This window comes from Panthera tigris, chromosome D3 (assembly GCF_018350195.1).
Source record: "Panthera tigris isolate Pti1 chromosome D3, P.tigris_Pti1_mat1.1, whole genome shotgun sequence".
NCBI lineage: Eukaryota > Metazoa > Chordata > Mammalia > Carnivora > Felidae > Panthera > Panthera tigris.
In genome coordinates this window covers 43,660,841-43,683,265 of record NC_056671.1, presented here as the reverse complement: position 1 = coordinate 43,683,265, position 22,425 = coordinate 43,660,841, and the positions used below count along the sequence as shown (strand labels likewise).

Genomic DNA, 22,425 nt, shown 5'->3' with positions numbered 1-22,425 from the left:
AGCATAGTGTTTTGCTATGTGTATCAATTGTCTGTTCCTTTTATTGCTGAATAATATTCCATCGAATTAATATATCTCAATTTGTTTATCCATTCTTCTGTTGAGGAACATTTGGCTTGCTTTCAGTTTGGGGTTGTTATAAATAAGACTGTTATGAACATTCTTTTGGTGGATTTATGTTTTTATTTTTCATGTGTAATTACTTAGTGGAATCCTGGGTATTGAGTAAATCTGTGTTTAATCTTTTAAAAATCTACCAAATAGTCCGCAGAAATAGTTACACTGTGTTATGCTCACCAGCAGTATATGAGTTACAGTTGTTCCATGTTTTCACCATCACATGGTGCTGTCAGTCTTTGATTTATGCTGTTCTTTTATTTTATTTTATTTTTATTATTTTTAAGTAATTTTAATACCAGTGTAGTTAACATTTTAGCTATTCTAATGAAGATGAAATGCTGTCTCATTATTGTCTTAACTTGTATTTTCCCCATGACTAATGATACCAAAAATTTTTTCAGATGTTTATTGGCCATTTGTAGATCTTAAATATCTCCATGTCTTTTGCCCATTTTTAATTGGATTACTTACCTTTTTTAAGATAGATTTGTAAATCTTTTTTTTTTTTTAATGTTTTTTTAAATTTACTTTTGAGAGAGAGACAGAGTACAAGCAGGGGAGGGGCAGAGAGAGAAGGAGACACAAATCTGAAGCAGGCTCCAGGCTCTGAGCTGTCAGCCCAGAACCTGACATGGGGCTCAAACTTGTGAACTGCCAGATCATGACCTAAGCTGAAGTTGGAAGCTTAACCGACTGAGCCACCCAGGCGTCCCTGTAAAAGTTCTGTATATATATTCTGGATATGGGTTCTATATCAGAAACATGCAGTGCAAATATTTCCTAATCTGTGGCTTGCCTATTCATTTTATTTATGGTGTCTTTTAATGGAAACAAATTTATTAATTTTTTAAAAGATAGCTTTTTGTAGTCTGTCCAAGAAATTTTGCTTCTCCAAAGATTGTGAAAGTATTCTGTGTTTTCTTTTAGGAGCTTTCTATTTCTAGGCTTTACATTTAAGTTCTGATTTAAAAAAATTTTTTTAATGTTTATTTATTTTAGAGAGAGACACAGAACGTGAATGGGGCTGGGGGCAGGGGGAGGGTGCAGAGAGAGAGGGAGACACAGAATCTGAAGCGGGCATCGAGCTGTCAGCAGAGAGCACATCACAGGCTTGAACTCACAAACTACAAGATCATGACCTGAGCCAAAATCAGACACTTAACTGACTGAGCCACCCAGCCACCCCTTAAGTTATGATTAATCTCAGAATTTATTTTTGTGTTTGGTAAGAGGTTGCAGTTAAAGTTACTTTTGTATGTGCGTGTATATTTTCCATGTGGATATCTGGTTATTCCAGTACTATTTATTTTTATATATTCATCTTGAATCCTCTAATCTTGTTTATTTACTAGTTTTATTGGGTTTTCCACAGGGGTTTTCTACAAATACAATCACATCATCTCCAAATAATGATAGTTTTATCTCTTTCCAGTCTATTATGCCTTTATCACATATATGGATTCATATGATCACCACCAAATACAGAGCAGTTCCATCACAGGGAACCATCATGCTACCCTTTTATAGCCATAACAAGTGCCATTTCTGCCCCCATCTGTAATCCTGTTCTCCATCTCCATAATTTTGTGTTTTTAAGCATGGTCATATAGGTAGAATCAAATAGTTTATAACCTTTGAGATTGTCTCTTTTCATTCAGCATAATTCTCTTGAGATTCATTCAAGTTACCATTTGTTTCTCTTTATTGTTGAGTAGTATTCCATGGTATGAATGTACCAGTGTTTAACCATTCATTTGGGCTGTTTTCAGCTTTGGGCTATGTATGAACATTCATATACAAGTTTTTTTATAAATATAAATTTTCATTTCTATGGAATAAAGGCCCAGGAATTCAGTTGCTGGGTCATATGTTAAGCATATGTTTGTTTCATTTTGTAAGAAACAGCCATGCTGTTTTTCAAAGTGGCTCTGCAATTTTTACATTTCTACCACAATTATATGAGTGATCTAGTTTCTCTGCATCTTCGTTAGCATTTGGTGTTATTACTGTTTTTACTTTTTAAAGTCTGATAGGTGTACAGTGATGCCTACGGTGATTTTAATTTGCATTTCTCTAATGACTAATGATGTTGAACATCATTTCATGTGCTTATTTGCCACCTGTTTGTCCTCTTCAATGAAATGTTCATTTGTCTTTTACTGTAAATGAGTTTAATAGTTTATGTCCTGTTTATTTTCATCTTAGTAAATTGTTTCATGTTCGACCTGTAACCCAAGGAGATGTTTACAGAGCTGAAACTGAAGAAATTCCTAAAATATTCCAGGTGAAAACCTTAAATTCTAATTTTAGAAAATCTTTTATTTAATGACTAAATGCATTTTGTGAAGTATGCAAAAACACCGATGTTTTTTATAATTTGAAACTTATGTGTACAAATTAAGACTTTAAAATCTTCCTTTTACCATTCCTGAATGTAGATACTATATGCAAATGAAGGTGAATGTAGAAAAGATGTAGAGATGGAACCAGTACAGCAAGCTGAAAAGACTAATTTTCAAAACCACAAAGGCCATGAGTTCATTCCTACACTCTACCACTTTCCCGCCAACTGTGAGGCCTGTGCCAAACCTCTCTGGCATGTTTTTAAGCCACCTCCTGCCCTAGAATGTCGAAGATGCCATGTTAAGTGCCACAGAGATCACTTAGATAAGAAAGAGGACTTAATTTCTCCATGTAAAGGTAAGGCATAAAAATTACTTTTACAGTTTATAACAAATTAGAAAATTAAGTCCCATTAAAATAATTTCTTCAAGCGTAGCATTTTCTATACCAAGTTGAAAAGAGATTATAAGAAGTAGTATTTTGACACTAGAGGAGCAACATGTAGCTGTCATTTCACAGCTACAAATCTAGCTTTGAACATAATGTTTTTAAAGAGAATTACCGCCTTATAAAAAACTTACCTTTAAGAAATTACTCTAAATTGGAGAGAAGAGCTGTAGGTGAGTTCCACTATATTATCCCTCCTTGAATTTTTGCCTCCTGCTTGTTTTCTTTTTGTTCGGTTTTCACTGCCTGGACCAACATGCAGGGTCATAAACAAATGTCTTCTAGTTTAGCAAGGGTAGCTTGAGGGAAAGAATATAGACGATAGCTATTTTAAGATAAGAAACTTAAGTTCTACAAATACATTAATTTGTTTCACTTCTGCTTTTTTTAATTTGTTTTTGCTTTATCTTAGTAGTTTGTGATTAATGTCTCCTTTCTAAATTTTCAGCCTTAATTAAGGAGAGATATTGTCCAAACTTAAGCATAGTAAATCTTTTAAAATTTTAAGAACTTACAAAATTATACATTCAATGGGACCATTTTAGGTACTTACTGTATGACTTTATTTTTTCTATTTTTTAAAATGTTTATTTCTTTCTTCTGAGAGATAGAGCACGTGTGCACGCAAGCCAGGGAGGGGCAGAGAGAGAGGGAGAGAGAGAGAATCCCAAGCAGACTCTGCACTGTTAGCATGGAGCCCAGTGCACAGTTCAGTCTCACAAACCATGAGATCAAGACCTGAGCTGAAATCAAGAGTCTGATGTTTAGTTGACTGAGCCACCCAGATGCCCCTGTATGACTTTGTGTCTTTTTTTTTTAAACAGTCAGTTATGATGTAACATCAGCAAGAGATATGCTGCTGTTAGCATGTTCTCAGGATGAACAAAAAAAATGGGTAACACATTTGGTGAAGAAGATCCCTAAGAATCCACCATCTGGTTTTGTTCGTGCATCCCCTCGAACACTTTCTACAAGATCCACTGCAAATCAGTCTTTCCGAAAAGTGGTCAAAAATACATCTGCAAAAACTAGGTAAGGATTGCAGTGTTAACCTTTTTAACAAAATGTGAAAGTGATTGGTTAATATCTATTAAAATCTAAAATCTAATTGTTCTTTTCCCATAGAGGGCATCATTTGTAGTTAAGTATTTATATATGACATGAAATGACTTTACAAATTAGTTTGATTCCTGTTTGAAATTAATGATATTTATAAATTTCGTATTTTGCTCCAAGTCCATATCAGATTTCACTATCTTGGTTGGTGTACATGGCACATACTTAGCCCTTAAAGTTTTAAACAAATTGTGGTTGTTTTGCAATCACAATTATTTGGTATTATCAGTGAAAATGGTGTTGCAAATAAACTTCCCAGTTAAATATCCCTCTCCTCTTTTTTTTTAACTGATTTTGATAGAATTTTTTCAAAATATTTATATGATATAATAAACAACTGCAGGGCATAATTAAAACCCTTTCCTGAAAAGAGGTAATAATGTCTTATTAAGTTCTCATTTTATACATTTTTATACATAAATGAGGCTCAGAGGAATCAAGCCACTTGGGCAAGATCACACAGTGAGTTAGTGGCATAGTCAGGGTTGAAACCTATTTTTATTTTTATCCAATTCTAAAGCCTATGTTTTTTCTCCTATACCAAATACTAACTTTCCTAGAGTGTAACCCCTATATTAAGAGGAACATTTTAATCTAGAAGCTGAGACCTAACACTGATTTGCATCTCTGCTAATGTCACTCAAGTCATCCAAGCAGACTTAAAACCATTTTTAATTCAACCATTTCTTCACTCCCTATTATTAATAACCAAGTCTAATTCTTTGAAAATGCCTAAATAGTTAAGCATTACACCTTCTGTATTCTTCACCCACCATACTACTCTAGTGTATTATCACCTGACTCCTGACTTATTTCTGTAAAATCCTGTATGACTGTATAGGACAAAGCTAGATCTAAAACTATGTAAAATTGAGTTATAGTTTTGTAAAAAACAAAAGAACACCATGTGTTTGAAATAGAGTAGAAGCAAAAAGAAGACAATACAAAGTGTATTTTTCCTTTTCCTATTTTCCAAATTGTGTGTATTAATCACATATAAAAATAATATTTATTTACCTTTCTCTCCAAATTTGTTTCTTGAATTTTTAAACTGAATATATTTCTTAAATTACAATTTTTTCTTTTTTTGTCCCCCACCCCCCACCCCAGCAGTTAACCACGTGACCTAACGCCTTGTGGAATCATGTGGAATGCTACCTGATAAACCAGGCTTCTTTAACCATGCAGAGCAGACAGGCTGTTCCTTTGACACAAATATCACAGGCTTCAGGGTTAAGATTGCTGTTATTCTGTCCTTGCTTTGGCACAAAAGCACACTGAGGGGTTTTTTTGTTTTTTGTTTTTTGTTTTAATTGCGGGTTTGCCTACAGGTAGATTAGATTAATTATTACTGTGTAATGCAAGTACAATTGGGGGAAAGCTTAGGTAGATATATTTTTTTAAAAAGGTGCTGCCTTTTTGAATTTCTAAGAAAACGCCTGTCAATCATGATAGAACACAGTTTTCCTCATATGAGTGAGAGGAAGGGACTTTCACTTTCAAGTGGAATGGCCAATCACTATGAAGATCAGCTCATGGAAGGAGTAAAGAAAATATCTCAAAATGAGACAACTGAAATTCTTTTAAATGACTTCAGTCTTTGTGCTCTTGCAAGACTATACAAAACTATTTTAAGAAAGCAGTGACATCACTTGACTTCAGTGCCCTCACTGTAGAATTTAAAAGCCTCACTTTTGATTGCCCATGGTGGACTTACGGAGAATATTTTACATTATGCTTTACAAAATACTGTATGTGTTTCAGCACGTTTATAGATTGAGGAATGGGAGAAGGCAAAAAAACATTTTTTTTTACATTTAATCTATGCATTTTTGCCAAGCCATATTGAGTTATTTTACTACTAGAGACATTAGGAACTAACTGTACAAAAGAACCAAGTTTTAAAAGCATTCTGTGGGGTACATCATTTCTGTAATTGTATAATGTATTTCTTTGTGGTTTTAAGTGATAAAGACATTAAGTTAACAAACATATAAGAAATGTATGCACTGTTTGAAATGTAAATTATTCTTAGAACACTTTCAATGGGAGTTGCATTGCCCTTTTAGTGCCTTAATTTGAAAGAATTATTTTACTGCCATGACTAAATATAGAAATTTCAAAAGAACATATTTTCAAAAAATTATATGTCAGTGGGTTTTTCATTGATAATTGGTTTAATTTAAAATATTTAGAGGTTTGTTGGACTTTCATAAATTGAGTACAATCTTTGCATTAAACTACCTGCTACAATAATGAATGACTTTATAAAATTCTGCAAACTATGTAGGTTATATCAATATAAAATTATGACAATACATCTGTGATGTTTTCCAGTTAACATAGGAATTACCAGATAAATACTGTTAAACTCTTGTCCTATACAAGAGTTGATTCATATGGGCAGTATGATTTATTGTTTATTTTTTTAACCAAATACCTCCTCAATAATTTATAATGGCTTTGCAGTAATGTGTATCAAATAAGAAGCACTGGAAAACTGATTCGTCTCTAGGATGATATGCATGTTTCAAGTGGTATTGAAAGCCGCACTGATGGATATGTAATAATAAACATATCTGTTATTAATATGCTAATGACTCTGTGCTCATTTAATGAGAAATAAAAGTAATTTATGGATGGATACCTTTAATAATGACTGGTGTTTTCTCATGGCTGAAATGAATAGAAACCATGTTATAAATTAGTCCCTGACTGTATACCAATGTTTGTTAAATTCCATGCCTAGATTAAAGTGAGTTTTTAAAAGAAAATATCGTTTGGACTTTAAAACAAGTTGTTACAGTTGAAATGAAAAGTCGGCTAACGTCTGTTGGGAAGCAATTTTCTGTAAGTCCCTTGCATTTCTCCACATCTTGTGACCAGTGGCTCTGACAGCCTTAGTTCTGGACTATCTTTACCAAAGATATTTGTATAGTGAACAGCCTTGGACAATATCATGTCTCTGTCAAGAGAAAAGCAGGTTGTTTACAGCCCAGTATAATAAAAGGTAATGTCTCCCTCCCGAGCAAAAGTTGGAAGATTTTCTTGTACTCCTTAAAAAAGATTCAAATACCCTAAACTTCAGATTCCTCAGCTGTAATGCAAACCCACTGCGTGCTCAGCACCCCCTGGGCCACTCTGTATTTTTGGGGGGAGAATAGGAGAACTGACAGGAATGTGAAGCTCATGCTGCTTGCTGTATTGTTAGTATACAATTGTTTGGCTCTGTAAGGTCCTATAAAGTGCAAAGAACAGTTAATTCTAATTAGTTTAAGGAGACGTGAGCATGGAACTCTTGAGAACTGACAAAGGCATGCCACAATGTGGAATCAGGTCAGCCAAGAGAGCTCCTTCTCTTCTAAGTTCAAAAAAACCACTCAATCCCAAAGTATACCAACATGGCAAGAACCAGGAGAGTGCCATGATCAGGAAGGCACACTACTGCTAATTCTTTACAGTATTTTGTTATGCCTGGTACAGTTCACACCAAGTTAGATGTTTTACAATTCCTGTTGCCACTTAATGAACCTTGTGTCCGGACACTGGAATCTCTGTCGACACTGCCTCAGAAAATCACTTTCATCATCTCACTTCTGCCTTCTATGGATACATAGAAGATGGATATGTATCCATAGGTGGATACATCTGCTTTTCCAAAACTAAACCACATCCAGAATTCTAACTGCAAGGAAATCAGGGAAATGTACTTTCAGTTTTCTAGCCACTTTATTACAGGGAGATACACTAAGAGGTTCAGCATCAAGCCTGCCCACTCACCACACCTGCAAGCCTGAACTGAGACCAGGGACACTGGGCTAGAAAGAAAACAGTCACTGTCCTTATTCACAGGCTGGAAACTATGGGTCACTTGCCATTACTTGAAGTTTCAGCTTAAAATGACTTGTGTACACTTCATTTAAAATTTAAAAAAAAAAAGGAGAATCTAAACATGATAATCAAACCCTGCTTGATAAAATATGTTCTCAGGGGCACCTGGGTGGCTCAGTTGGTTAAGTGTCCAACTTCGGTTCAGGTCATGATCTCACACAGTTCCTGAGTTCGAGCCCCACATTGGGCTCTGTGCTGACAGCTGAAAGCCTGGAGCTGGCTTCAGATTCTGTATCTCCCTCTCTCTCTTTGCCTCTCCCTTGTGCGTACTCTCTCTCACAAATAAATAAACATTAGAAAATTAAATAAAATATGTTCTCATTTTCTGTTCATATCACTAGAAATTCTATAATAATCCAAATTTAGTAATCATATAAATCAATGAGTTGGTTCTTACTGGGTTGCTAATTTGAGCTTCCAGTTTCTAATTTTCAATTTGTAACACTTCTACAGTTCTTCCTGTTAAGAAATAAAGCGCAACTACTAGCAGCCATTTGAATAAAGACCATGTGTTTTTAAAAATTAGGTGATTGCGAATGGCATTATATACTACCTACTACACTTGCTTTATAACTCTGTGGTATCATTTAATGAACATGTAATTCTGCCATCCAACTGGAAATGAATTTTGTGTATGTGTGAAGATCAAAGGTTTTTGTTTTTTGCTTTTTCCTCCATGTGGATATCGAATTGGTCTTACAGTATTTATTGATGACTATCCTTCCCTGTGTCATAAACCAGGTGACCAATCTATTTCTCTATCCTTGTAAATATCACAGTTTTAATTACTGTAGTTCTTTAAAAAGATAGCTAGAGTGTAAGTCTTCCAGCTTTGTAGTTCTTCCAGATTGATGTGGCTCTTCTTGGCCCCTTTACATTCCCATATAAGTTTTTTTAAAAAAAATTTTTTTTTCAACGTTTTTTATTTATTTTTGGGACAGAGAGAGACAGAGCATGAACGGGGGAGGGGCAGAGAGAGAAGGAGACACAGAATCGGAAACAGGCTCCAGGTTCCGAGCCATCAGCCCAGAGCCTGACGCGGGGCTCGAACTCACGGACCGTGAGATCGTGACCTGGCTGAAGTCGGACGCTTAACCGACTGCGCCACCCAGGCGCCCCACATTCCCATATAAGTTTTAAAAACATGTTAATTTCCACACACACACACACACACACACACACACACACACACAGACTCTGCCAGTATTTTAATTGGAACTGCATTCAACCTATAGATCAATTTGGGGAAAATTAACCTCTTTAAAATTTTATCTTCTAGTCTATGAACCTGGTAAGTCACTGTACAGAAATAAAACTGAGATATTTGCAGATGTCCTAATTTCATATGTAGAAGTCTAAAAATACAGCATTCATATTCAGTGAATGTTCAAAGGCCACTGGAAACAAGATAAATGTACAAAAATAAGGTTTTTTTCTGTATACTAGCAACAATTACTGAAATGTTTTTAATATTTACAAGAAAATAAAAACCACTTGAAAGATGTATAAAGACATCCAAGAAAATTGTAAACCATTCCCAGAAATTAAGAACCTATATAAGTATAATGATTGTTGAGTATTTTCACGTAAGATTATTAAAATAAATGGTCATATTCTGAGGATCTATTTAATGAGTTTTCTTTTTAATCCACAACTAGAAATCTTAACCACAATTGTTTTATGTTTACTGCACAAATCAACTTCTAGTTGTATATGTCTGTATAAAGCTGCACTCAATGCTCTAGGTATATTTTATCTCAAATATCTTGTAGCATTAATTTTTTTTAGCAATCTTTACAATGAGCAATCTCTGCTGATTGTAATAAATTAAAGAAATGCAAAAGTGCATGTAGTAAATACTTGTCTGCCCTTCTTAAACCTCACCCCTACCCCACCAATTCCTTAGTAGGTTCTCTTAAGAATATATGTAACTTGGACTTTTGTGAATTATGGAAAGACTTAACAATTCTACTTAACATACAGAAATCCCTGAAGTACACAGAAATTAAATATCTCATCTTTTTCATCAAATGTTAATTAATTGTTGGAATAAACTTAACCAAGGAGAGGAAAGATCTATACCCAAGCTATAAAGAACTGATGAAAGAAATTGAAGAAACAAACGGAAGGATATACCAACCTCATGGATTGGAAGGATTAATATTGTTAAAATGTTCATACTACCCAAAGCTATCTAGAGATTTAAAGCAATTCCTATCAAAATACCAACAGAAGTTTTCAGAGAACTAGAACAAATAATACAAAAATTTGTATGGAACCACAAAGACTCCCCCCAACCCCCAAATAGCCAAAACAATCTTGGGAAAGAACAAAATGGGAGGTATCACAGTTCCAATATATACTACAAAGTTGTGGTAATCAAAACAGTATGGTCTTGGCACAAAAATCAATACATAGATCAGTAGAACAGAATAGAGCCCTGAAATGAAACCATGCTTATATGCTCAATTAGTCTATGACAGTGGAGGCAGGAATATAATGGAGAAAAGTCTTTTCAACAGATAGGAAAACTGGACACTTTCTTACACTATACACACAAAATTAAAAACTCAAAATGGATTAAAGACTTAAATGTGAGACCTGAAACCATAAAAATCTTAGAAAAAAATGTAGGCAGTAATTTTTTCTTTTTTTTTTTTTTTTTTTTTTTTTTTTAACATCTACCATAGCAGTGTATGGATAAGTCTCCTCAGGCAAAGGAAACAAAAGCAAAAATTAACTGTTGAGACTATGCCAAAATAAAAAGCTTTTGCATAGCAAAGGAAATTGTTAACAAAATGAAAGGCATCCCACTGAATGGGAGAAGACATTTGCAAATGATATATCCAATAAGGGGTTGGTTAATATCCAAAAAATATAAAGAACTTCTACAACACAACCAAAAAACAGTCTGATTAAAACATGGACAGAGGACCTGAACAGACATTTCTCCAAAGAAAACATACATGCAGATGGCCAACAGACACATGAAAAGCTGCTCAACATCACTAATCATCAAGGAAATGCAAATCAAAACTACAATGAGACATCATCTTACACCTGTCAGAATGGCTAGAATCAAAAAGACAACAAGTGTTGGTCAGAATGTAGAGGAAAAAAGAACTTTTGTACGTTGTTGGTGGCAGCTACTGTGAAAAACAGTATGGAAGTTGCTCAAAATAATTAAAAATAAAATTACCATATGATCCAATAATTTCACTACTGGGTATTTACCCAATAGTTAAAAAGAAGGAGGAGGAGGAAAAAGGAGGAGGGGGAGGCAAATGGAGAAGGAGAAATCCAAAAAGATAAAAACAGCATTATTTACTATAGCCAAGATACGGAAGAAACCCAAGTATCCATCCATAGATGAATGGATAAAAGGTGTGTGTGTGTGGTTTGTGTGTGTGGGGGGGTGGTGGAATATTGCTTGGCCATAAAAAAGAATGAAATCTTTACATTTGCGACAACACAGATGACCTAGAGAGTATTATGCTAAGTGAAATAAGTTAAAGACAAATACCATATTGTTTCACTTATATGTGGAATCTAAAAACAGAACAAAACAAAAACAAAAAACAAAACTCTTAAATAGAGAACTGGTGGTTGCCATAGGGTTAGGTGGGTGAGGGGATGGGTGAAATAAATAAAAGAAGATTAAGAGGTACAAACTTCCAGTTATAAATAAATCACAGAGATGAAATATACAGTATAGGGAATATAGTCAATGATAATGTATTAATGTTGAATGACGACAGATGTTGACTATACTTATGAGCACTAAGTAATGTATAGAATTGCGGAGTCAGTATTTACACCTGAAACTAACTTTGTATGTTAATTTTACTTCATTAAAAACATTATGAATTGTCATATGAGAACATGACACTATTTCCCGAGCCATCTTCTTTCCCATAAAGTACTTTGAGACATTGAAGTTATAAGGAGAAAAAGTGAAAATGTTTAGAAATGTGTGATTTAAAGCTCTTGAATACGGTAATATTTATATGTTGTTTAATCCTGTATCTGTATATTTCTATCTCTATATCTCTATATCCATATTTATATCTGTAGGTTTACACAAATTACTGTATAGAATGATTTAGCCATTAAATTGAATACAATGGGGGCTCCTGGGTGGCTCAGTCAGTTGGGCGTCCGACTTCATTCAGCTCAGGTCACGATCTCACGGTCTGTGAGTTCGAGCCCCGCGTCGGGCTCTGGGCTGATGGCTCAGAGCCTGGAGCCTGCTTCCAATTCTGTGTCTCCCTCTCTCTCTGCCCCTCCCCCGTTCATGCTCTGTCTCTCTCTGTCTCAAAAATAAATAAATGTTAAAAAAAAAAATTAATAAAAAAAAAATTGAATACAATGGTCGGTGGGGGGGTGGTCTGGGTGGCTCAGTCAGTTGAGCATCCAGCTTTGGCTCAGGTCATGATCTCACCGTTGATGAGTTCAAGCCCCATGTCAGGCTCTGTGCTGACAGCTCAGAGTCTGGAGCCTGCTTCAGATTCTGTGTCTCCCTCTATCTCTGCCCCTTCCCTGCTCGTGCTCTCTCTCAAAAATAAATAAACATTAAAATAATAATAATAAAAGAGGCTCGCTTTAGATTCACATATAAGACACATAGGTTAAAAATGAAGGGATGAAAAATTATATCCCATGAAAATAATAACCAAATAAGAGCAGAGGTTTCTATATTTATATCAGACAAATAGACTGTAAGTCAAAACTATAACAAGAGACAAAGATGGTCATTATCATTATATAATGATAAAAAGATCAATAGAAAGATATAACAATTATGAGTATATATGCACCCAACATCAAAGCACTTAAATATATAAAGCAAACATTAACAAATGTGAAGGGAGAAATAGCGATACAGTGATAGTAGGAGACTTCAGTACCCCCACTTTGATTTAAGGGTAAAACATCCAGACAAAAAATAATAAATAGGGGCTCCTGGATGGCTCAGTTGGTTAAGTGGCCAACTCTTGATTTCAGCTCAGGTCATGATCTCACAGTTCATGAGATTATATGACATTATGGATCCAATGGACCTAGTAGATGTATACGGAACACTTCATCTAACAGCAGCAGAATACACATTCTTCTCAAGTACACATAGAACATTCTCCAGGATAGTTCATATTCTAAGAGATAAAACAAGTCTAACAAGACTTAACAATTTAGCAAGATTAAAATCATCCCAAACATCTTTTCCAAACACAATGGAATGGAACTAGAAATTAAAATGTAAGAAGATGAAAAAATTCATAAATACATGGAAATTAAGTAACACATTCTTGTGGGGTGGCTGGGTGGCTCGGTTGAGCATCTGACTCTTGATTTCACCTCAGGTCATGATCTCAGGGTCATGGAATCAAACCCATGCTCATTGTGGAGCCTGCTTAAGATTCTCCCTTTCTCTTTCTCTCTCTCTCTCTCTCTCTCTCTCTCTTCCCCTCTCTCTCTCCCTCTCTCTCTCCCCCTCCCTCCCTCCCTTCCTCTCCCTCTCTCCCTCTGCCTTTCTCCCCTGCTTATGTGCTCTCTCTCTTTCTGAAATAAAAACAAATAAAAATAAAAAATAAAATGTCTAAAAAATAAATGAATAACCCACTCTTGAATAACCATTGGGCCAAAGAAGAAATCAAAGAAAAATTAGAAAACAAAAAATAAAACACAACCTACCAAAAATGGGATACAACAAAAGTAGTAATAAGAGGGAATTTTATAGTGATAAATTCCTACATTGAAAAAGAAGAAAAATCTGAAATAACAAGCCAACTTTACACCTCAAGGAACATATAAAAAAGGAAGAACCGAAGCCCAATTAGAAGTAAAGAAATAATAAAGACTAGAACAGAAATAAATGGAAAAAAGTTTTTTTAAATAAATAAAATGGAAACTAGAAATTAGAAAATTTTACAAAACCAAGAGTTTTCTGAAAATGCTCATAAAGATAAGCCTTTAGTGGGGCACCTGACTGGCTAGGTCAGTAGAGCATACAGTTCTTGATCTCTGGGTTGTGAGTTTGAGCCCCACATTCGATGTAGAGATTACTTTAAAAGAAAAACCTTAAAAAAAAAAAAGGACAAGCCCTTAGGTAGACTAAGAAAAAAGAGAATACTCAAATAAAATTGGAAATGAAAGAGGATATATTACAACTAATGCCCCAAATAAAAAAAAAAAAAATCAGGGACAATTATTTGTAACAAACTGGATGATCTAGAAGAAATAGATAAGTTCCTAGAGACAAACTATGTACCAAGACTGAATCAAGAAGAAATGGTAGCCTGGAAGAGACCAATAACAAATAAGAAGATTGAATCAGTAATAAAAAGCCTCCCCCCAAAAAACTCCGAGTACCAGATGGCTTCACAGTTTAATTCTACCAGGTATTTAAAGAATTAATATTAATCCATCTTAAACTGTTGGTTCTAAAACATTGAACAGGGGGAAAGCTTCCAAACTTACAAAGCCAGCATTACCCTGATACCAAAGCCAGTCAAAGACACCACAAGAAAAGAAAATTAAAAGCCAATATCCCTGATGAATATAGAGTCAAAAACCTTAACAAAATATTAGCAAATTGAATTCAATAGCACATTAAAAAGATATATATAATTTATCCTTGGGATGCAAGGATATTCAACATATGCAAATCAATCAATGTGATACACAACATTAAGAGAATAAAGGATAAAAATCACATGACCATCTCAATAGATGCAAAGTATTTGACCAAACTCAATGCCCTTTTATGATAAAAGCTCTCACTGAGTAAGTTACTTCACTGAATAAGAAATTTACTTCAACACAGAAAAGGCCATATATGAAAAGTCCACTGCTAACATCATATTCAGTGGTAAAAAACTGAAAGCATTTCCTCTAAGATCAAGATAAAACAAGGATGTCTTCTCAGTGTGGAGCCTGATGCGGGGCTCAATGCCGGGCTTGATCCCATAACCCTGGGCTCATCACCTGAGCTGAAATCAAGAGTCAGATGCTCAACCAACTGAGCCACCCACTCTTGACACGTCTCTTCAACATAGTAGCAGAAATTTTAACCAGAGAAATTAGTCAAGAAAAAGAAAAAAATCTCTAAATCAAAACAGTCCCATTTACAAAAGCATCAAAAAGAATAAAATATTTAGAAATAAAACTTAACCAAGGAGGTGAAAGATTTGTACACTGAAAACTATAACACATTGATAAAAGAAATTTTAAAAGACACAAATAAATGAAAACATATTCTATGGGGCATCTGGGTGGCTCAGTCGGTTAAGTGTTCGACTTTGGCTCAGGTCATGATCTCGCGGTCCGTGGGTTTGAGCCCCGCGTCAGGCTCTGTGCTGACAGCTCAGAGCCTGGAGCCTGCTTCAGATTCTGTGTCTCTCTCTTTCTCTGACCCTCCCCTGTTCATGCTCTCTCTCTGTCTCAAAAATAAATAAATGTTAAAAAAAAAAATTAAAAAAAAAAGAAAACACATTCTATGTTCATGGATTGGAAGAATTTGTATTGTTAAAATGTATATCGAATCCAAAACAATCTACATATTCAATGACTATCAAAATACTAAAAATATTTCCTATAGAATTAGAAAAAGCAATCCTAAAATTCACATGGAGTCACAAAAGACCTCAAATAGCCACAGCAATTTGAGCAAGAAGACAAAACTAAAGGAATCACACTTCCTGATTTCAAAATATGTTACAAAGCCAAAAAATTATGTCTATATCTATCTATCTATCTATCTATCTATCTATCTATATCTCCAGTAATCAAAACTGGTGCAAGCATACTGGCACAAGTATGGTAAAAACATAAAAATAGACATATAAACCAATGGAGCAGAATAGAGCCCAGAAATAAATCCATGCATATATGGTTGGCTGATGTACAATAAGGATGCCAAAAATGTATAATGAGGAAAGATTGTCTCTTCAATAAATGGTGTTGGGAAAACTGCATATCCATATGCAAAAGAATGAAATTGAACTCAATTTACACCACATATAAAAACTCAAATTGGATTAAAGACTTACACATAAGAACTAAAACTATAAAACTCTTAGATGAAAATAGAGAAGTTTCTTAACATTGGCCTTGGCACTGATTATTTTGGATATGACAACAAAAGCACAGGCAACAAAAGCAAAAAGAGACAAATGGGATTACATCAAACTAAAGCTTCTGCATGGGAAAGGAGACAACCAGCGAAGTGAAAAACAACCTATGGAATGAAAGAAAATATTTGCAAACTACTTATCTGACGAAGGGTTAATATTCAAAAAATATATAAAGAACTCATACAATAGTGAAAAAAACAACTTGTTTTTATTTTTTTAATGTTTATTTATTCTGAGAAAGAGAGATAGAGGGGGCAGGGGGGGGTGGTGCTGCAGAGGGAGAGGAAAAGAGAATCCCAAGCAGGCTTCTCACTGTCAGCACAGAGCCTGAAGTGGAGCTCAATCCTATGAACTGTGAGATCGCGACCTGAGCCGAAATCAAGAGTTGGATGCTCAACAAACTGAGCAACCCAGGTGCCTCACAAGTAACTTGATTTTTAAAATGGGCAAAGGACCTGAATAGATGTTACTCTAAAGAAGATATATAAATGGCCAATAGGTGGGGTGCCTGGATGGCTCAGTGGGTTAAGCGTCCGACTTCGGCTCTGGTCAAGAACTCATGGTTGAGCCCTGAGTTGGGCTTTGTGCTGACAGCTCAGAGCCTGGAGCCTGCTTCAGATTCTGTGTCTCCCTCTCTCTGCCCCTTCCCTGCTCACACTCTGTCTCTGTCTCTGTCTCTCTCTCTCTCAAAAAATAAACAAACATTAAAAAAAGTAAAAATTAAAAAAAAGATAAGTGTCAGTGAGGATGTGGAGAAAAGGGAAACTTTGTATACTGTTAGTAGGAGTGTAAATTAGTGAAGCCACTATAAAAACAGGTATGACCCTCCCCTGTTCATGCTCTGTCTCTCCCTGTCTCAAAAATAAAAATGTTAAAAAAAAAAGAAACAGGTATGGAGTTTCCTCAAAAAATTAAAGATAGAACTACCAAATGATCCAGCAATCCTGCTTCTGGTATATATCCAAAGGAATTTATATCATTATCTTGAAGAGATACATCGTTCATAATAGTGAAGACATGGAAGCAACCAAAATGTCAGTCAATAGATGAATGGATAAAGAAAATGTCATATGTACATATAATGGAATATTGTTCAGCCATGAAAAAGAAAGAAATCCTGCCATTTGTGACAACATGGATGAACCTGAAGAAAATTACGGTAGGTGAAATAAGCCAGACACCGGAGAACAAATACTACATGATCCCATTTATATGAGGAATCTAAAGTAAACTCATAGAAGCAGAGAATAGGATGATGGCTACCAGAGTCTAAGGAAGGAGGAAATGGGGAAATGTTGGCCAAAGGGTATAAAGTTGCAGTTATGCAAGATGAATATATCCTAGAAATCAGAATAGTGCTTATAGTTAACAATACTGAACTGTATACTTAAAAATTTGCCAACACGGTAAATCTTATGATGTTCTTATGACACATACAATAAGTAAAGAAAGACGGTAGGAGGACTCTTCTGGAGGTGAGCAATGTGTTTATGGCATTGTAGCATTAATTGTGGTAATGGTTTCATGTATGTATACTCTCCGAATTCATCAAGTTGTATACATTAAATATATACAGCTTTTTCTATGTCAATCACACCTCAATATAGTGGCTTAAAATATATATGTACCTTTTGATAGGGAATTTCACTTCTATCAATTAATCTCATTGAAATGTTTACACATATGCACCAACATATACATGCATAAGGAGATGCAGTGTAAAAGTACAGTACCAAGATATTAGTGTCCCTCATCATTATATTTGTGTTTCAGGGCCCCCTAGAACATTTCTCCAACCCAGGCTTTATCTTGACTGGTCTGTGTCCCTAAAAGAAAATTCAGTGTTGGATGGTATAAAGGATAAGCAAAGAGAGTTGGTCTTCTAAATTAAGGGAGGTTGAGGGTCGTCTAAACCAATATTGGGAAGGAAGGTGGGGAGGGTGAGAAGGAGCCTGCAGAGGGCCCAAGACCCCATGGGGATCTTGTATAGGGATTGTACAGGGATGGCTGTGTGAGTACCAAAGATGACTGGCCATTGAGAGCTCAGGCTCTGGGGATAGTTTGAATGGTAGCATCTAATCTAGGTAACAGAAGAATTAGCAGTATTAGGGGCAATCACTGTGGATTAAATTCCAGATTCCCTCCCATTTTTCTGGATCAAGATAAGTTCCTGGATTCCAGTGCCACCTAGTGGAGATAGGCAAAGACCCCAAATAATGATTGATATTAGAGTGACCCTAAATATTTTTTAAATGTTTATTTTTATTTATTTTTTGAGAGAGAGAGCACACACGAGAGTGGGGTTGGGAAGAGAGAGAGAGAGGGGGAGAGAGAATTCCAAGCAGGCTCCATACTCAGCGAGGAGCCCTATGTGGGGCTCAGTCTCACAACCGTGAGATCATAACCTGAGCCAAAATCAAGAGTCCGATGCTTAACCGACTAAGCCACCCAGGTGCCCCAGGAGTGACCCTACATTTTTATTGTACAAGCTGGGATACCTTTGAAAGAGAAAGGGAGTTATACCAAGACAATCAGTGTAAACTGATCATACTATCAGTATCATCATACTAATAATAAATGTCTTATCTACTTTGGAAAATAGGAAAAATAGGGGAATTTATACAGGCATACCTCTTTGTATTGCACTTCACAGACACTGCATTTTCTACAAATTGAAAGTTTGTGGCAACTCTGCATCAAGCAATTCTATCCATGTCATTGTTCTAACATTTTCTCACTTCATGTCTCTGTCACATTTTGGTAATTGTCACAACATTATATATTTTTTTCATTAGTATTATATTTGTCATGGTGATTTGTGATAAGTGATTTTCTTTTTTTTTTAAGTTTATTTATTTATTTTGAGAGAGAGAGAGCGTGCATGAGCAGGCAGGGGCAGGGGTAGGGGTTGTGCAGAGAGAGAGGGAAAGAGAATTCCAAGCAAGTTCTGTGCTGACCATGCAGAGTCTGACACAGGGCTTGATCTCACAAACCATGAGATCATAACCTGAGCCAATATCAAGAGTAAGATGCTCACCCAACTGAGCCACACAGGTGCCCCGTGATTTTCTTTCAGTGATTTTTTGATGTTACTCTTGTAATTGTTTGGGGGCACCATGAATTGCCCGTATAATATGGCCAACTTAATGTGTGTGTTTGGGGCACCTGGCTGGCTCAGTCAGTAGAGCATTGCGACTCTTGTTCTTGGGGTCCTGAGTTTGAGCCCCACGTTGTGGGTAGAGATTATTTAAAAATAATAAGTGAATAAAATAAATGTGTGTGTTCTGACTGCTTCACTAACTGGCCTTCTCCTCATTTCTCTCCCTGTTCTCAGACCTCCCTATTCCCTGAAACACAATAATATTGAAATTAGGCTAATTCATAACCTACAATGGTTTCTGAGTGATCAAGTGATGAGAACAGTTGCACATCTCTCACTTTAAATCAAAAGCTTAAAATGATTAAGTTCAGGGAGGAAGACATGTCAACAGCAGACATAGGCTGAAAGTAGGCCTCTTGCACCAAACAGCCAAGTTGTGAATGCAAAGGAAAAGTTCTTGAAGGAAATTAAAAGTGCTACTCAAGTGAACACATGAATGGTAAGAAAGCAAAATAGCCTTATTGCTGACATGGAGAACGTTTGAGTGGTTTGGACAGAAGATCAAACCAGCCACAACATTCCCTTACAGAGCCTAATCTAGAGCAAGGCCCTAATTCTCTTCCATTCTGGGAAAGCTGAATGAAGTGAGAAGGCTGCAGAAGAAAAGCTGGAAGCGAGCAGAGGTTGGTTCATGAGGTTTAAGGAAAGACACCGTCTCCATAACATCAACGTACAAGGGGAAGCAGCAAGTGCTGATGTAGAAGCCACCGCAAGTCATCTGGAAGATCTAGCTAGATCCTTACTGAAGGTGGTTACACTAAACAACAGGTTTTCAATGTGGACAAAACAGCTTTTTATTGGAAGAAGATGCCCTAGTCTTTTCATAGCTAGACAGGAGAATGCCTGGCTTTAATGCTTCAAAGGATAGACTGTTAAGGACTAATGCAACTGGTGACTTCAAGTTGAAGTCAATGTTCTCTTGCCATTTTGAAAATCCCAGAGCCCTTAAGAATTATGCTAAATCTACTTTGCCTGTTCTCTACAAATGGAACAACAGAGGCCAAATGACAGCACATCTGTTTACAAATGACTGACTGGCTATTTTAAGCCCACTGCTGAAACCTACTGCTTAGAAAAAAAGACTGCTTTCAAAATAATACTACATTGACAATGCATATGGTCACCCACGAGCTCTGATAGAGATGTACAATGAGATGAATGTTGTTTTCATGGCAGCTAACACAATATTCATTCTGCAGCCCATACGTTAAAGAGTAATTTTGTCTTTCAAGGCTTATGATTTAAGAAATATATTTCATAAGGCCATAGCTTCTATAGATTGGATTTTTCTGATGGATCTGGGCAAAGTCAACTTAATAATCTTCTGGAAAGGATTCACCATTCTAGATGCCATTAAGAACATACATGATTCATGGGAAGAGATAAAAATATCAACATTACCAGAAATTTAGAAGAAGTTAATTCCAATCCTCCTAGATGATTTTGAGGGGTTCAAGACTTCAGTGAGGAAAGTCACTGCGGATTCGGTGGAAACAGCAAGAGAACTAGAATTAGAAGTGAAGCCTGAAAATGTGACGGAATTGCCGGAATCTCATGATAACACTTGAACAGATGAGTTGCTTCTTATGGATGAGCACAAAAGTGGTTTCTTGAGATGGAATCTACTCCTGGTGAAGATGGTATGAAGATTGTTGAAATGGCAATAAAGGATTTATAATATCTCATAAACTTGGTTGAGAATGCAGTGGCAGGGTTTCACAGGATTGACTGCAATTTAGAAAGAAGTTCTGTGGGTAAAATGCTATCAAACAGCATCCATACTACAGAGAGATTGTTCATAGAAGGAAGAGTCAATTGATGGGACAAACTTTATTTTTGTCTTATGGTAGGACATTGCCACAGCCACCCTACCCTTCAGCAACCACCACCCTGATCAATCAGCAGCCAAAAACATGTAGTCAAGACCCTCCACCATCAAAAAGATGATATCTCACTGAAAGTTCAGATGATGGTCAGTATTTTTTAGCAATAACAAATTTTGAAATTAAGGTGTGTACATTGCTTTTTCAGACATAATGCTATTGTGCACTTAATAGACTACAGTATGATGTAAATGTAAGTTTTATATGCATGGGAAACCAAAACATTCATTTGACTTACTTTATTGCAATATTGGCTTTATTACAGCATTCTGGAACTGAACCTGCAAGATCTCCGAGGTATACCTGTATGTAGATGTTATTGTATATAGAAAAACAAATGTTATATTTCTTATAGTTTGAGTGTCATGGGACAATTTATATCATTGCCTTTGTCATAGAAAAAATTAAAAATAAAAATATCTCAATTTATTAACATCTGAATTATAAAATTCTGTATATGCATGATAAAAAATAGAAATATATTTTTATGTACGGACATGGAAAGATAAGTAAAATATAAGAAAATTTTTAAAGGTTCCCTGTGGTTTTGTGTTGTGTCAGCCTGGTTTTTTACTGGAACTATGGTTTCCATAGTTCCATGCCCTTATGATATTAGATTAGAGTTGGCCAAAAAAGAAATGTATTTCAGAGTTAGTTAGGATGTGGAAGTAGTGCATCAGACATTACTCTCTGAAGGTCCTTATTGTTAGATAGGGTGTCTAAAATTATTACTAATTTTAAGATTCTAATTTAGAAATCCTAGCCCGCCATTAATTATATTTCAATATTCATGTTATATTTTTTCAAGGAAAATATTTTCAAAATCACCAGACACCAATGCTGTAAAAAGAACAAAACAAAAACAAAAATCCCTCCTTCACTATGGGATAACCTCCATTATTGCCTTCAAAGCATTTTTCTTTGCAAGCTCCCTCAGAGTCTTGTTTTCAGTATAGTATACTCCCTACCTCAGATCATGGCACATAAAATTGCCCTCAATCAGTAACGCATCCCTTAATAATGCCCCTCAAAAAAGTAATCTCTATTTTCATTGGCCTGGTATTTGTTTTTAATTTTTTAGGTTTATTTCTTTATTTATTTTGAGAGAGACAGATAACAGTGTGAGTGGGGGAGGGGCAGGGAGAGGGGAGGAAAAGAGAATCCCGAACAGGCTCCGCATTGCTAGAGCAGAGCTCAATGCGGGGCTCGAACTCATGAAACCGTGAGATCATGACCTGAGCTGAAACTGAGAGTCACTTAACCAACTGAGCCACCGAGGTGCCCCTTTGTTTTTTAAATTTTTTTAAACATATTCTTTAAAAAAATTTTTTTT

At 35.7% G+C, this 22,425-nt stretch overlaps 1 protein-coding gene across 5 annotated transcripts in view; it reads left to right on the top strand.

The window, feature by feature from the left end:
• The window catches only part of ROCK1 (Rho associated coiled-coil containing protein kinase 1), a 175,524-nt gene extending 154,064 nt beyond the window's left edge, over positions 1 to 21,460 (top strand). For 2 of the 5 annotated variants that reach the window (XM_042961918.1, XM_042961917.1), the window contains exons 30-33: positions 2,326 to 2,404; positions 2,559 to 2,820; positions 3,735 to 3,942; positions 21,358 to 21,460. In XM_042961918.1, the coding sequence (XP_042817852.1) occupies positions 2,326 to 2,404; positions 2,559 to 2,820; positions 3,735 to 3,942; positions 21,358 to 21,421 (613 nt within the window). In that variant the 3' untranslated portion in view covers positions 21,422 to 21,460. Of the gene's footprint in view, positions 1 to 2,325; positions 2,405 to 2,558; positions 2,821 to 3,734; positions 3,943 to 5,136; positions 7,978 to 21,357 lie in introns of those variants that run through there. The other 3 variants (XM_042961919.1, XM_015534773.2, XM_007075945.3) reach the window with 3 other exon arrangements.
• Positions 21,461 to 22,425: the final 965 nt, after the last annotated feature.